Source organism: Netta rufina, assembly GCF_964035555.1.
Source record: "Netta rufina genome assembly, chromosome: 28".
Lineage (NCBI taxonomy): Eukaryota > Metazoa > Chordata > Aves > Anseriformes > Anatidae > Netta > Netta rufina.
The window spans coordinates 2,047,527-2,062,126 of NC_140152.1; the positions used below are offsets into that span (position 1 = coordinate 2,047,527).

At 53.6% G+C, this 14,600-nt stretch overlaps 2 protein-coding genes across 2 annotated transcripts; one reads left to right on the forward strand and one right to left on the reverse strand.

Moving 5' to 3' along the window:
- Nucleotides 1-484: 484 nt before the first annotated feature.
- GP1BA (glycoprotein Ib platelet subunit alpha) lies at nucleotides 485-3,353 on the forward strand (the record flags this gene model as incomplete). Its single annotated transcript, XM_084302782.1, is given in 5 exon segments — nucleotides 485-523; nucleotides 525-575; nucleotides 577-640; nucleotides 643-647; nucleotides 1,137-3,353. Coding segments are annotated over 5 exon segments (2,307 nt in total). The 3' UTR covers nucleotides 3,285-3,353.
- A 6,152-nt stretch (nucleotides 3,354-9,505) lies between these two features.
- KLHL33 (kelch like family member 33) lies at nucleotides 9,506-13,714 on the reverse strand (the record flags this gene model as incomplete). Its single annotated transcript, XM_084302596.1, has 5 exons — nucleotides 13,701-13,714; nucleotides 12,406-12,933; nucleotides 11,172-12,105; nucleotides 10,619-10,789; nucleotides 9,506-10,082 (listed from the first exon to the last, which is right to left on the reverse strand). The coding sequence occupies exons 2-5, from the start codon at nucleotides 12,926-12,928 to the stop codon at nucleotides 9,506-9,508; spliced, it is 2,205 nt and encodes a 734-aa protein (XP_084158722.1). The 5' UTR covers nucleotides 12,929-12,933; nucleotides 13,701-13,714.
- Nucleotides 13,715-14,600: the final 886 nt, after the last annotated feature.

A 14,600-nucleotide genomic window follows, 5' to 3' on the forward strand; every position in this document is an offset into this window, starting at 1 on the left:
TGCAGCACCTGCCCTTGTAGATTTTGGGTGACCCCCCAGCCCTGTTGCCCAAAGTGCTTGGTGGTAACCTGTGGGCCAGGGAAGTGGCGATGGCTTGGCCATGGGAATGGAGAGCAGGAAGAATTGCAAAACCCAGTTCCTTCCTCTGTTCCTAATCTCCTTGCCTGCACTGTGCTGTGGCTTCTCCCACTAACGTTAAAGCTGCCTTGCAGCTCTCCAGAAGAGCCATCCCTCTCTTTTCTGGGAAGCCAGAAAGAAAGGAGCCCTCCTGGACACCACCACCAACCAGCTGAGGTGATGTGCAAAAGCTGCTCCTCTCTGGTATGCCAAGCAGGCTGCAGTCCCCAGGTCAAGGGACCTTGAGCAAGAAATTATGTAGCCAAGCTGATCCACAGTTTCTTATGGAAACATGAGATGGAGGCGTTTGCAAAGAGCCATGTTGTGGCAGTGCAATTAAAGCGGGGGCTATACTGAAGGACAGCAGATGAGTTTGGCTTCTCCGGAAACCACAGCTCCCTTCCCAGCAGCTGGGGGTGCTGATAGAGGGCCTGGCCAGCCCTGCTGGGAGCGCCGCTGCCAGGGCAGCTTCCAGTGCTGGGGCAGGAGGGAGGCAAAGCAGCAGGAGAGCAGACGTTGAGGGGTTCACGGTGAGTGCCAGGGGAGCGGTGGCCATCGGGGGTGCTTGGGACAGTTATGCCTGTGCAGAGGAAGCCCTTCTGGTGATTTGTACTCCTGCCGCAGGAGCACAAGTCTTGCAGAGGGCTTCACTGGGCAAAAGCCTGCTGTCCTCAGAGGAGGGTGAGGACGGGAGGATGGGGTGGACACTGGCTGAGGCTGCAGGACTCCTCTGTCCCCTCGGCACAAAGCGATGAGGTGAGGGTGGGGGGGGAGGCCCCACATGGCTCTCCAGGGCAGCTAGTGGAGCGGGTGCTGCCACAGCACATGCATGAGCTCTGCACCATCCTTGGGGCTTGCTCCTGCTCCCCACATGCCAGGGAGGAGCTCGGAGCTCGGGGGGCTTCTGGGCAGGCTCAGGGGACTTCCAGAGGGCTTCATGTGGGCTGGCAGCACTGTTGCCAATGGTGGGGAGCAAAGCTGGGGCTGTACCCATGCGTGTCCAGGGCTCTCCCCTGCAGGCCATGCGGTTCCCTGTGCTGCTTGTGTTGATCCTCCTGGCCCTGCTGCCCCTGGCCAGTGCCACTGACCCACAACAGCCCTGCCCATCGGAGATGAACAAGGTGAAGGACGTCCTGGAGGTGAACTGCACGGGGCAGGCTCTCAGCGCAGTGCCTTCTGGCCTGCCCGAAGACACGGGAATCCTGCTGCTCAATGCCAACCACCTGACATCTGTCTCCACTGCCGCCTTCCTGCCCCTGGCCATACTGCAGGACCTCGACCTGTCTGAAAACGGGATGGTGGCCCTGAACACCGAGTCCCCACTGCCTTCCCTCAGGGAGCTGCTGCTGTCCCGCAACGCGCTGGTGGCCCTGCCCAACCTGCAGGGCCTGCCCGCACTCATCCGCCTGACCCTGTCCTACAACACCCTGCAGAATCTGGCCCCGGAGGCTTTCCGCGCCGTGCCGTTGCTGCAGGAGCTGGACCTGCGAGGGAACCGGCTGGAGACACTTCCCGGGGACACCTTTGCAGGGCTTCGGGCACTCAAGGATTTGGACCTCTCAGACAACCTTTTGGAGGAGCTCCCCAAGGAGCTGCTGCAGGACTTGGAAGCGCTGGAGACCCTCTGGCTCTCAGGGAACCTCCTCCGCACCCTTCCCAACGACTTCTTTGTTGATGGGCACATCTTTGCCTATGTCTTCCTCACTGAGAATCCCTGGCACTGTGACTGCGACCTGTCCTACCTGCGGAATTGGATCCGGATAAATGAGGGGAGCGTCTACCAGCCAGAGCGGGGCCTGGAGAAGACGAAGGTGGAGGTGGCCCCAGAGAAGGTGCTGTGCCACAGCCCCCCTGAGCATCAGCATCAGCCTGTCATCCACTTCAAGTCTGACTGCGGCAATGTGGGGGACACAGATGGGGATGAGTATGACTACAATGAGGAAGAAACACCCCAAAAAACTACCATGTCCCCTTCCCCCACGACACATCCAGCTGTCCCCAAAGAGCACACTACTACCCTACGTGCTCTTACCCAGCCTCCTCTCACTACCACAAATCCTCCCATCAGCTCCCCTTCTAGCTCCAGCCTTGCCCCAAGCACTTCCGATGAGGTTCCTGCAAGCACCATCACTCCCAGCACCATCGCTCCTGCACCAGTCAGTCCTACCATCCCATCCACTGTACAGCCCCCCAGCACTACCCCTGTTCTAACTGCTGCCCCCCCCACCACCTTCATCTCCACCACCTCACTGACAACTGCTGTGAGCACCGGACTCCCCAGCACCAGCAACCATCCCCAAACCAGCCTTGCCACCAGCACTGCCACCAGCACTCTCCCGATGTCCACTGGCATGTTTTCCACCAGCAGTCCCACAGCATTGCCTTCCACTAGCACGCCAAGGGCCTCTTCCGTCGTCGAATCTTCATCTTCTCTAACGTCCACCACACTGGTGGTCTCTACCACCATGCTTTCTCCTCATGCCCCAAAGTTGCTGGCTCCCCTGAACACCACACATTTCCTCCAGCCGTCCCCTCTGCCCCCACCTCAACCTCTCTGTCCTTGCTCCACCACAGCAGAGACTGTGCCCATGCTGCTCTTGCGGGCGGGTGGGGAGGGTCCTCAGTGGGTGCAGTGGGTGCTGAGCCACTGCTGCCTGCTGCACTGCGTGCTCTACCTGGCCTCCTTGGTTCTGCTGCTCCTGTCCATGCTGGCTTTAGCTTGCTGGCTGCTTTGGATGTGCCTGGTGGGATGGCCTTCCTCGCGCAAATCACTGCAGACCCAAGAGGTGCAGTACCCACTTTTGAGGCAGAGGGAATCAACAGAAAGTCCTGTGTGGCATCTCAGCAGCTTCCAAAGCCCCCTCCAACAAACCACATTCTGCACCATCAAGGAAATAGATCTGTGCCCTGAAGTCACTACATCCCACACCTACTGCACAATTAAAGACCTAGGAATACAGGGCAGTCCTCCTGCAGAGTCCTCCTTCTGCACAACAAAGGAGCTGTGGGTCTGCCACTGTCCCCCGAATACTTCATTCAAGTCTTTCTCCAGGAAGCCGACAGACACAAACCTTGGCCCCCTGAGGGCCCCTTCTGCTTACAGCCTGGATAGGGGTGCCGAGGCCATCGGCACTGTCAGCGTGAAGAATGCTGGCAACACCTTGTAAATGCTCCTGTATGTTCAGAGAGAGGGATGGAGGGTCATGGCTCTGCCTCATATACCTTTGTTGCACGAGGGGACGATCTACTTGCTACAGAAGGGGAAGTCATCCCATCCCTCCCCCTAGCACTCCTCTCACACTCATTGTGGTTGCTGGATCTGAAATAATTACTTGGGTAGTTGGCAGGGGTAGAAGTCACCCTAGAGCAGAGTTTGGGGCTGACACTGCCTGATTTTGGGGTGAGAACAGCTTTTTGAGCTTTTTTTTTTTCTTCTTTTGAGAAGAGCTTGCTTTGTACACTGTGTCCTAATCGCTTCTGTCTGAATGGTGCACATAAAGATGTGCTATGCTTTCAACTCAGTCTCAGGTTGCTAATCACAGAATAAATATTCTCTTTGCCTAACTTTCAAATGGGTGCTAGTTTCATTTTACTGGACCTCTGGTAGTCTTAAACTTTAAGTGATGCTTCAATGTTAACCCATTCTTTCCTGTATCCTTGAAGTAAATGGACAAGAGCAATCTCTATACAAGAAGAGACTGAATAGATGCAAAATAAATGTGATGTGGCACTATAGACACCAGTCCCCAACTTTGGTGTCACATATTGCTCTTTATAGGTACCTCAAGGGAGGCTGTAGCGAGGTGGGGGTTGGCCTGTTCTCCCACGTGCCTGGTGACAGGACGAGGGGGAATGGGCTTAAGTTGAGCCAGGGGAGTTTTAGGTTAGATGTTAGGAAGAACTTCTTCACTGAAAGGGTTGTGAGGCACTGGAACAGGCTGCCCAGGGAAGTGGTGGAGTCACCATCCCTGGAGGTCTTTAAAAGACGTTTAGATGTAGAACTTAGGGATATGGTTTAGTGGGGACTGTTAGCGTTAGGTCAGAGGTTGGACTCGATGACCTTGAGGTCTCTTCCAACCTAGAAAATTCTGTGATTCTGTGATTCTGTGATATGCATGACCCAAAAGGCCTTGAGAACTACATCAGGGAAATAAGTCACTTTTCCTTTCATGCATGACGACTCTACCCAGGATGCTGGTTGATGTCTGGAGTGAGGAGACCTCTTAGTGGTGTCCAGTGCTGCCTGAAGTCATCATGAGCTGGTGGTCCTGACTGGAGACCAAGTGTCCATCCTGTCCGTTCAGATACTTCATTTGCAACTATTAAGCAGGGAGCCACTGAGCCCTATATAAAATTTCTGGCTCGGTTGCACAATGTTTTAGACTGTCAGGTGGAGAATCCTGCCACATGGGAGAGTCTATTGCGACAATTGGCAATTAAAAACGCTAATGCAGACTGTAGGAAAATTTGGGGATCTATTAAAGCCGCTAACCCTACTATAGCCGATTTGATCAAAGCCTGACTGGATGGAGGAACAGAGAGCCATAAGATGTCGCTGTTGGCTGACGCTTTAACCTCGTATGTCAGGGTGGGGGTGGCACAAAAGGCCAATTGTTTAAATTTCGGGGAAAGCCTCTGGAACGAAAGTGCATAAAAGGAGCATAGCCAGGTAAAGACTCTTACTTACTTGATCACAATAAGAGTCCGTGCATTCAGATGCCACATATTCAGAAGAGGAAGCTGCAATGCAAAATCCCTGTTGGTACTGAGTACTCACATGTTTCTGAATCAACCAGATTCAGAAATTATCAACTGATTCTATTTTTCTGATGAATCCAATCAAAAGCACACATTCAGAAAAAACAGTCTTCACCAGGGTGTGATTTGCAGCTACATCTAGGCTGAGGTGAACTATTTCTATTGGCAGTGTCAGATAACATGGTCAACTCTATGAGTAAATTCACCTGTAGTTGACTGGAGCTGCCGATGTTCTCTGTCTCTATGCCATTCTTGTCCAATCTTATTTCTCTACCTGAACTAGCTCGGCCTTCTTTGGTGTTTGCATCTTGTTTTTAATAAGCTGTATTAATATTAGCTGATACTTGTCCTCTGCAATGATAAGGAAAAGGGCTCAGAAAAGAACATTCATTGATACGAATCTTGCACATCTTACACAAACAGCAGGACAATATTCCAAGGAAATTTTCTTTTTCACTTTGTTACTACTTTTATAAGGGTAAAAACCCCAGGACTGCAAAAGTGTCTGAGTTTTCTGAGGAGCAGCAATCACAGAATGGCTTAGGTTGGAGAGGAGTTCTGGAGATCATCTAGTCAAACAGGACAGTCAGAGCAGGTTGCCCAGGACCATGTCTAGTTGGTTTATAATATCTCCATAGATGGAGACTCCACAACTTGTTTCAGTGTTTGACTGCCCTCACAGTAAAAGTTTTTTCTTGAGTTCAGATGAAGTGACATGTGATCTGATCCTGTCTGAGCACTGCTGAGAAGACATTTCAGTCCACTTCATTGTCCATTTACCTACTGTGTACTTTGTTTTTGTCCCCAAAGAAGTCCAAGCAGGACTGATGGACCATTCCAGCATGCTTTGACAAGGGCAGGGAAACACTCCTGGCTGCTCCCAGCTCTGAAGCACTGGTCGTATGCAACTTTGAAATGTGCTAGCATGCATACATAAGGGGAAACTATCAGGCATACAGGCCAAACTTCTGTATGTATTTACTACAGAGAAAAGTGTTTCTGTGCTCAAGGAAAGCAAATAACTATGCACTTGTTAATTAGAAAAAAAAATTAAAATGTTTAAAAAATTCTTAATACTGCTAGGCTGTGTTTGCAACTTTCAGTTGGTTGTAGCATTTGAAAACACCCTGAGACACCACTGCTGGCAAATTCACCAGTGGTTGTACTTACAGGTAATGTTCTCTGCTTCTACAGCAATTCCATCATTCCATGTTTCTTTCCAAAGTTTGGTCTTGCTTCTGCTGTATTTGGGCCTACTCTTTTATACCAGGAGTCTGCAATAGTAATGCAGGTAATACCAGTACTCTGCAATAATAAAAATACGTTTATAAAATATATGTATATAGATTGATATGAATGACAGGAGGATTCCTTCTTCTCCTTGCTGCCTACCCAAGCACTTAGAGAAAGGTCAAGCAGGAGGGAGCAGTTTCCATCTTCACGAGCACTGTGGTCCCTTGTCAGCTGCTGAAAGCTTTGCTGATAAAGCACTGAGGGTCATGTCCTTGTGATAAAGACAGCTGCAATTTCTATGTTTAGGGGTGACTTGCTGAGCTTTGTTATTGAGGAGCGACAGAGAGGAGCTGTTACAGACTGGCCACATCCCCCACAACCCATCGCCCTGCACTGCTCGAGGTGAGGACAGGTGTAGGTGTCAGGAGAGAAGGAGCAGCAGAAGACAGTCTAGTTTTGGTCCTTGTTTCTCACAATCCAACACTATTTTAATTGGAAATAAATCAGTTTTCCCCAAGTTGAGTCTGTTTTACTCATGAGGGTAGTTGGTCAGTGATCTCCCTGTCTTTGTCTCAACTCACAAATGTTTTCATCTTATTTTTTCCCCATACCCTGTTGAAGAGGGGAAGTGGGAGAGCAGCTGGGTGGGTGTCTGGCAGCCAGAAAAGGTTAATGTGCCACAGCCAGCAAGAGTAACATGGGAATTAGTAAAACAGTCAACAAATGGGGAAAAAGGTAAACAACTACAGAAGGGTTAAGAGATCATCTAGGTTCAGAACAGTCTAACTTCCTCTAATTGCAAGCCCTTTGTACACTTAAAAACAATAAAAATAAAAATCTCAGAATAGTGTTCTCTCGGACACAAGGGCTGTTACACAAGCAAACATATCAGATTATAATGCATATACTAATCGTTTTATAATACTAAGTATTGCATAATTTCATGTAGATGCATGTAGGGTACAAGGTCCTGTCAGAGGACAGTGCTCCAGGGGGCGTGTGCAGGACACTGGCAGGTATTGCCTCAGCGTGGGCTCTTGAGTGCCAGGTCTATTGCTACAGGTGATCAAGGAGATGGGCATCTGCAGAGCTGGCCCCTGCCTTCACAAGAAATTTAAGATTTTGCTGTGTAGACAAAGGGTGGAATATCATACACTGAAGCTTACACAGAAGCACCAGGCAGATGGAAAGGCTCTACAAAAATGTTAAAGACAAAAAGTAAAACCATTAAATCTAGATGTGAGTACTGTGCAATACATTTCAGCAGGCAAATGAATCAATAGATCGGAGTACAAGTTCCATATGCAAAGTATTACCTGTAGAACAGGTGAAAATAGCAATACCAAAAGATAATTCTCTCATCTTGGTTGCCACAAGTCATGCTGAATAATATTGACATGTGGCAGGGGATAGGGCACACTGGAAATTGGACAGCATGGGCTTTAAATGACATGCAGTCATTGATGGAACTGAAAAACAGCAATATGTTGTAGGAATACAAGCTTTACATCAGAATCAACACATCGTTCAGACTGCAAGGCAAGTAGCTAGCTCTGATTCCTGGCTACTGCACTGTTAGCAATCACAGCAAGCATGCTGTGCATCAAAATTATGTCTACTATGATGAGCTGCAGATATGAGTACCAGACTGGCATGCAGGTGATCGCCTCCATGTCCATCAAGGAGTGGAGTGTAGTTGTCACCTGAATGATTGTTGTACAACTGCTGAAACACATAATGGCCAATCCAAGTGTATCGTGAACTCAATGTGACCACTGCTTGATCCTAAAAGACTATTTAATCAAATAATATTCTATCAGAAGTGTATGTGTATTGTATTGTTCTGTCCATTCAAAATATTATACATCTTTGATCACCATTTCTGGGTGTTGTCCCCAGGAACTGCAGGTTTATTAAACTCATTATCCCTCCTCCCCATTGCCCCCCCTCCCCCCCCTTTTTTTTTTTAATATGTGCTATGAATACCTTGTTATCACTGGTGATGACGGCAGCAGGAATAAGTCTTTTCCCCATGTGCTGGAAGTGGAAAGGTCCTGTCCTTCCAAAACATTTCCTCAATCGTTGTTTCCTGTGACCCATAACTAGCTCACTGTTCTGTCTGTAGTGGCTGGACAAAACATGGAAGGATATCTTTGTCTCTGCCACAGCACTTGTGCCAGCTGAAGTCCTAGAGACACACATTTCTTGCATAGTCTGCTGTTCTAACAAGGCACCAAGCCAAGAGGCCAGCAGGCAGCCAGTGGGGTGAAGAGCGGTACGTTTCCTCCAGGCAGGAGTTTGGTTTCCCAGTCTGCCATTCCCAGCCAGGAATAACACTCAGTGAAATGTCAAGATCGCTTGTGTCACGAATTGGTGAGGCTTATAAGGATTACAGTTATCTTTGTTCCTAAAGCCGGAATATTTCCTTTCACATAAGCTCCCAATATACTCAGTCGCTTTTTTGTTGTTGTTGTTGTCGTCTGTTTTTTGTAATCCCTCTCCCCCTGCCTTCTTCACCCAGAACCCTCAATTCCCTTCCTCAGGCTATCACGAGTACCCCAATTAACCCCGGAAACCCCATTGCCTCAGCCTCTCCCTGCAAGACCTCCCTAGAATTCCCCCCACCTCCAGATAACCTTCCAGGTAACTCCAGGAAGCCAAGACCCCCTAGGAACCTCCCTCTCCCCAGGAACCTCAAACCCTCCAACAGCCCTGTGTAGGTGGAGTCGCCATCCCTGGGGGTGTTTAAGGTTGGACTTGGTGCTTTGGGACACGGTTTAGTGGGTGATGTTGGTGGTAGGGGATAGTTGAACCAGATGACCTCGGAGGCCTTTTCCAACCTTAATCATTCTATGATTCTATGATCTACACCAAAACCCTGGCACCCCAGGACTCCCCTATTCTCTCAGAATCCCACACGAACTCCAAGATGCCTGTAAATCCCAAGACCCTTGCTCTATGCCCAATGAACACAGGCATTCAGAGTCCCAGTGCCCTCCATAACCATTCCTCAGCAGACCCCAGAATACAGGCAAGCCTGGTCCCCACCATCACCCGTCCAGGATACTCAGCCCTCTAGTCATCTGCTGTACTCATGTTCCTTGTGAGAAACCTCTGGATGCCTGGGTTCTCCAGCAGAACAAAGCAGACCCAGACGAGCTGTTCAGGAACCATGTTTATTCAATCCAAGTGTGGGGGGGAAATTGAGGTGGTGGAGCAACCTCCTGAGTATTCCTGGAGGCACAGTTTTGCAGTGTGGGGGTCTTTGTGTCCCACGGGGTCCCCACAATTTAGGGCAAAGTACCATGGGGGCTGAGGAGGGATCTGGGGTCAATTTTGCTCTGTAGAGATGCCCATTGGGAGACCAATAGGGGGGGTACAGAGTTTTTAAGGTCCACTAAGTGTTACGGTGGATGTCAGATGATCTAGAGGAAACCTCAAGGCAGTTGGGGCCACGTAAGGCTGAGGGCACAGTGAGGACACACACACGGAGGTCAGTATAGGCATGGGGCAAGGTGCCCCGGGTGATCCAGCGCCGGGTGCCTGGCTGGTAGGCATGGATCAAGTGAGTGTCCCGGTAGGTTTCATGACTGTACCCACCCAGTACGAGCAGCTCCCCTCCCAGCACAGCTGCACCCCCCACTACATGGGCTTGGGGCAGGGGGCTGAGCAGGACCCAGATATTTAGCTTGGGACTGTAGACCTCAAAGGCCAGCTGGTCCTTGTAGCCACTCTGCCCATCCCGCTGGCACAGCCCCCCAGCCACATAGAGCTGCCCACCTGCCTCCTCCATGACGTGGCCAGCTCGCTGGCCATTCATGGGGGCCAGGAGCGTGGCAGGAGCACCCGGAACATAGCGCAGAAGGGCCGTCTGGCACTGGTACGCCTCGTCACAGCCCCCTGACACATAGAGGGCACCATCCAGGGCACATGCTGCATGCCCACACAGAGCCATCGGCAGGGGCTGGCACGTCCTGGGCAAGGAGAGAGGGAACAGTGAAGGGCAGGTAAAGCAGGGCTGCCCCTCAGTGGCTGCCTGGCCAGCAGGTCCCTGCTGAGCACTGCTGGCCATGGATCTTTTGATCACTCAGCAGGCACTGCTGGCCGAGCCCCAGCGGGCAGCATTAGCTGCATGTAATGGATGAACAAGGGGCATTGCTCTTCAATAAATGACACCCTTAGTCGACCCACAAGGGACTCCCCCAGTGAGCAGTGTTGGCCAACACCTGGCAGAGCACCCAAAGAACACAGCTGGAAGGTATTTAAACGATTCCCGTCATTGGCAGATGCCCAGCAGACCCTCAGTGAACACTACTGGCCAACCCATTCACTACCAATAGGCATCACTGGCCAGCACCCAGTGTCCCAAGGGACACTTCTTCCACACATGCCAACTGCAGGCCAGTGACTCCTCCATGGGAGCGTCAGTGGGCACTCAGTGGGCACCACTGGCTAATTCAAGGGGCTATGAGGGCAGAGGAAAGCAGGTGTCCGAGAGGAGAGGTCTCACCTCCAGGTGTCAGCGGACAGGTCATAGCACTCCACGGTGTCTGTGCAGTAGAGGTCACCTGAGCTGCCCCCCAGGGCATAGATGAAGCCCCCAAGTGCCACAGCAGCGAAGTAGCTCCGCCCGCAGGTCATGCTGGCCAGGCGCTCCCAGGAGTCGTCCATGGGCCGATACCTGGTGTTAAAAGGACATGGGGGCAAGAGACTAGCTGTTACCCACAGCGGCATGAGGTGGTGTTGGCACTGCTGAGGACAGCAAACCACCCACAAGCAACCAACCCCATAACGCCCTGGAGACCCTTGCATAGAAACATCCTCCCCCCTCCAGCAATACCGATCCCATAAGGCTGTGAGGCCACATATCCTGGTGGGGGCCTCCCTGCCCTGTCCCCTACAAATCCTGTAACAACCCCAGGTGGGATAGCTCCACAGGGACAGGAAGCTCCCAGTCCAACAGACAACCGAAATACCACAGAGCTTTGGGTCCGTGTGGTAGCTCTTGCTCCCCCAATAATTCCAGTCCCACAGGACGCCTCTCGGTCCCCTGTAGCCCTCACCTGTAAACACTGGCCAGGGTGTCATGGACCCCATAGTAGCGCTTTCCACCCAGGACGTAGAGGACATTGCCTACCACAGCTACAGCATGGCGGAAGCGTGGACCGTCAGGAAAGTCCCCCAGTGCCCTCCACTCCACACGCTTCACCAGCCCCACAGCACTGAGGTAGCGGTGGGCAAACCAGAGGTGCCTGCTGGGCTTCCGAGCAGCCATGTTGGTTGTCAGTTTGTCTCCACCACAGACCACCAGCACCTCTTGCAAGGAACGCACCCGGCACGGCAGCTGGGCCACCGGCTCCAAACTTGCTATCATGAGCTGGCGGAGGAGGCCTGGGTCAGCTGCCCCCGCGGCCACCGACTGGACCTTCTTCAGCTCCTGACCGGACATGAGGGCAAAGCGAACACATGACAAGACTTCCTTGGCTATGTCCTCTTGGCCATCTCCATTGGCCACGAGCCACCGGGATGCTGCTTCCAAAGCCTCCAGTTCATGGAGGACATTGAGACCATCAGAGCGGAGGAGGCGGATCAGGAGGTGTGCAGGAAGCTCCAGGAAGGCTGGTGTGGTCACCACAGAGGGGAAGGTGGCCAAGATGTAGTCCTCTGCCACGCGGCTCACCTGGGCCAGCCCATAGTCCACAGCAAAGGCCAACACATCCAGACCAGTTTCTGGGGTCAGGCCATGGGTGAAAACATCCAGGCAGAGGGTGAGGAGCCCCCAGGCCTGGTAGCGCAGGGAGGTCTCGGCTGCCTCCAGGACTACAGGCCATGGTCCGGCCACAGCCCCTGTGTAGGCGAAGGAGAGGAGGAGGCGCAGCTCCTCTGGGGACAGTCCCGTGGCCAGTGGGGCAGCAGGGTCATGGGTTGCCTCCCGCATGGGGCAAGTGAAGAGGGCCCGGAAGAAGTCACAGGAGCAGCTCAGGGCCAGGCGCTGAACTAGGTGAAAGGAGGGAAAACGATGGGGGCAGGAGGGGGACCCAGTGTCTGGGTACTGCCCTTTGCACCTTGCAGCCCCCCAGAAGCTCAGGCATCCCCTGCTGGTCCTCCTGCTGACCCGACAGGACCAGACATGGGGCACCTCCAGCTCCCGCCCCACTTCAAGACAGGCACTGGAGACCCTGGCACTGACCCTGTGCACCCACCCTCCCTTCCCAGGGACCTAGGGGTCCCAGCTAGCCCTACCACCTCCTCAATTCCCTCCCTTCCTCCCCCCACAAGAGCCCACCCCCGGCTCACCTGGGATAACCTCATCCCCTGCCTGCAGCTGGAGGTCGCAACCCAAGCCGCAGGCATGGAGCTTCTCCATGGCTCTGAGAGTCTCCCACTGCTCCTCCAGGGCCTCAGGACCCCCCTCCTGGTGGTCATTCTCCAGCCTGGAGGCACAAGCTACCACCACCCGGGGGGCCCCCAGAGCCCTTGCAGCCTCCTCCACCTCCTTCTCTCTGCCACAGGGCACGGTTCCCTCATAGGCAAAGGCCAGCACGGCTCGCCAGCCCCATAGTGTGACCCCCGGTGGAAGGGGGACATGGGAAGGGGGTCCCTGGCGCAGCTCTCTGGTCCTGCCCTCCAGAAAGCGTAGGAAGAAGGAGCTGATGGATGCTAGGACCACGGCATGGGCCACATCACCCTCCGGACCCACAGCCACGTCCACCAGCTGTCCTGCGGTGCGGAGGTCATTGGCGACAGCCAGGAACTGTCCGGCGTGGGTCCCATCCCGCAGTTGCCATTGGGATGGGGATGGCCCCTCTGCAACCCACATCTTGCCTGTGGGAACATAGGGAGCAGAGGTAAGGGTGCCATCCCCACAACCAGAGCCTCTGGCCAATGGCAGGAGTCCTGGGTGGGGATGTGGGGTGCTGCTGCTGGCACTGCCCCATAGCGAAAGCCACTAGATCCATTGCCAAAGGCTCTAGAGACCACCACCAGGCTCTGCTACTGCCCCACAGCTGAGTTTGATGCCCCTTGCTGAAACTGCAGCTCCATAGATGCAGATGTGATGCCCCCTATCTGCCTCATCACTCAACCCTCTGCTCTACAGCATGGGATGAAGCTACTGAGCCATCACCAAAGCCAACTGAAAGCCACAGCCCCACAGCTGAGTGTCCCCATCAAAGCTTCTGCCCCATAGTAGAAGCCACGAAGTTCTGGCCCAGCCATTGCCCCACATTTAAAACTACTGGAGCACCACCACCACCAAAGCTGCTGACCCCTGCCCTGCCTCTCCTTGAAGACACCGCTCCCACCCCTTTGGTGCCTACCGCACGCAGCCACACGTTGCCCCATAAACCATGCGTGATGCCATGCGTCGTGCGTCCTCTCACACCGTTTGCCGTGCTGCATCGTGCCGACCCTGGCATGGCACATCACGCTGCATGCCCCGTCGCCCCGTGGCACCCCGCACATCGATCGCGTTGTTGCGGGGTGTCAAGTGTCCTTTGCAGCGCTGCCTGTCGCGTGGCACGTGCCGTGCGCTGCATCCTGCGCTGCCGTGCTGCGCGGTGTGCGGCAACCGCGCGCCTGTCCCCCCTTACCGCCTGCCGCAGCTCCAGGACGCTCCTGTGACCCCCTAGGAATGTGTCTGGGTAATTATAGCCCAGCCTGGACACGTGGCCCCAGCAACGGAGCTGGGATGGGCCCGGGCAGAGGGAGGGCCGTGGCCCCTGTCCCCGGGACGGGGCGGTCAGACACTGGGGTTCCCTGAGGACGGCAGGGCAGGAGGACACCGCTGGGATTATTTTCACCCCTCTCAGGCAAGGAGGGTGCAGGTAGGGCCATAAACCCTGGGTTTATCCCCAACAGGCTGTGCCAGCCTCTGGCCCATCAGATTCCCCCCCAAACCTTGCTCATTCTTATGGAGCCCCTTCCACAGCCCCCACCAGCACCCCCCACCCCAAAAAAGCCCTTGTGTCAGAGCAACCACCCCCCCTGCACTGCCAGCTGTATGGCAGGGAGACACCCTCACTGTTCTCCCAAGGTGCTGCCCAGCCCCGCCAACCCCCCCATAGAAGAGGCAGGGTTCCCCAGCCCACACAAGGGGGCACACAGGGACACCAACAGGGACACGACCCTTGGGGCCCTCACGTGCACCCATAGCAGCACAGCCTACCATGGCCGTGACCATGTCCCCACCCCATGCTGCTCCATCCCCACCTCTTCTGTCCTTGGATCCCCAAGTCTCCATGTCTGCTGTCCCAACCCCCTCCCATCTCGCTGTGCTCCCCTCTCCAATCCTGTTTCCCCTAGTACCCATGTTTCCCCTCTATGAACTCATATTCCCAGCCCCGAATTTCCTGTCCCTATACCCTCATGTTCCCATGTATCTGGCTCAATTTTCCATGTCCCCAGAGATGAAGGTCCATTTTATTCTCCGGGTCCATTTTCCGGTGCTTATTTACCCCATCTGTAGAGATTATATTTTCTTGTTCTAGCCA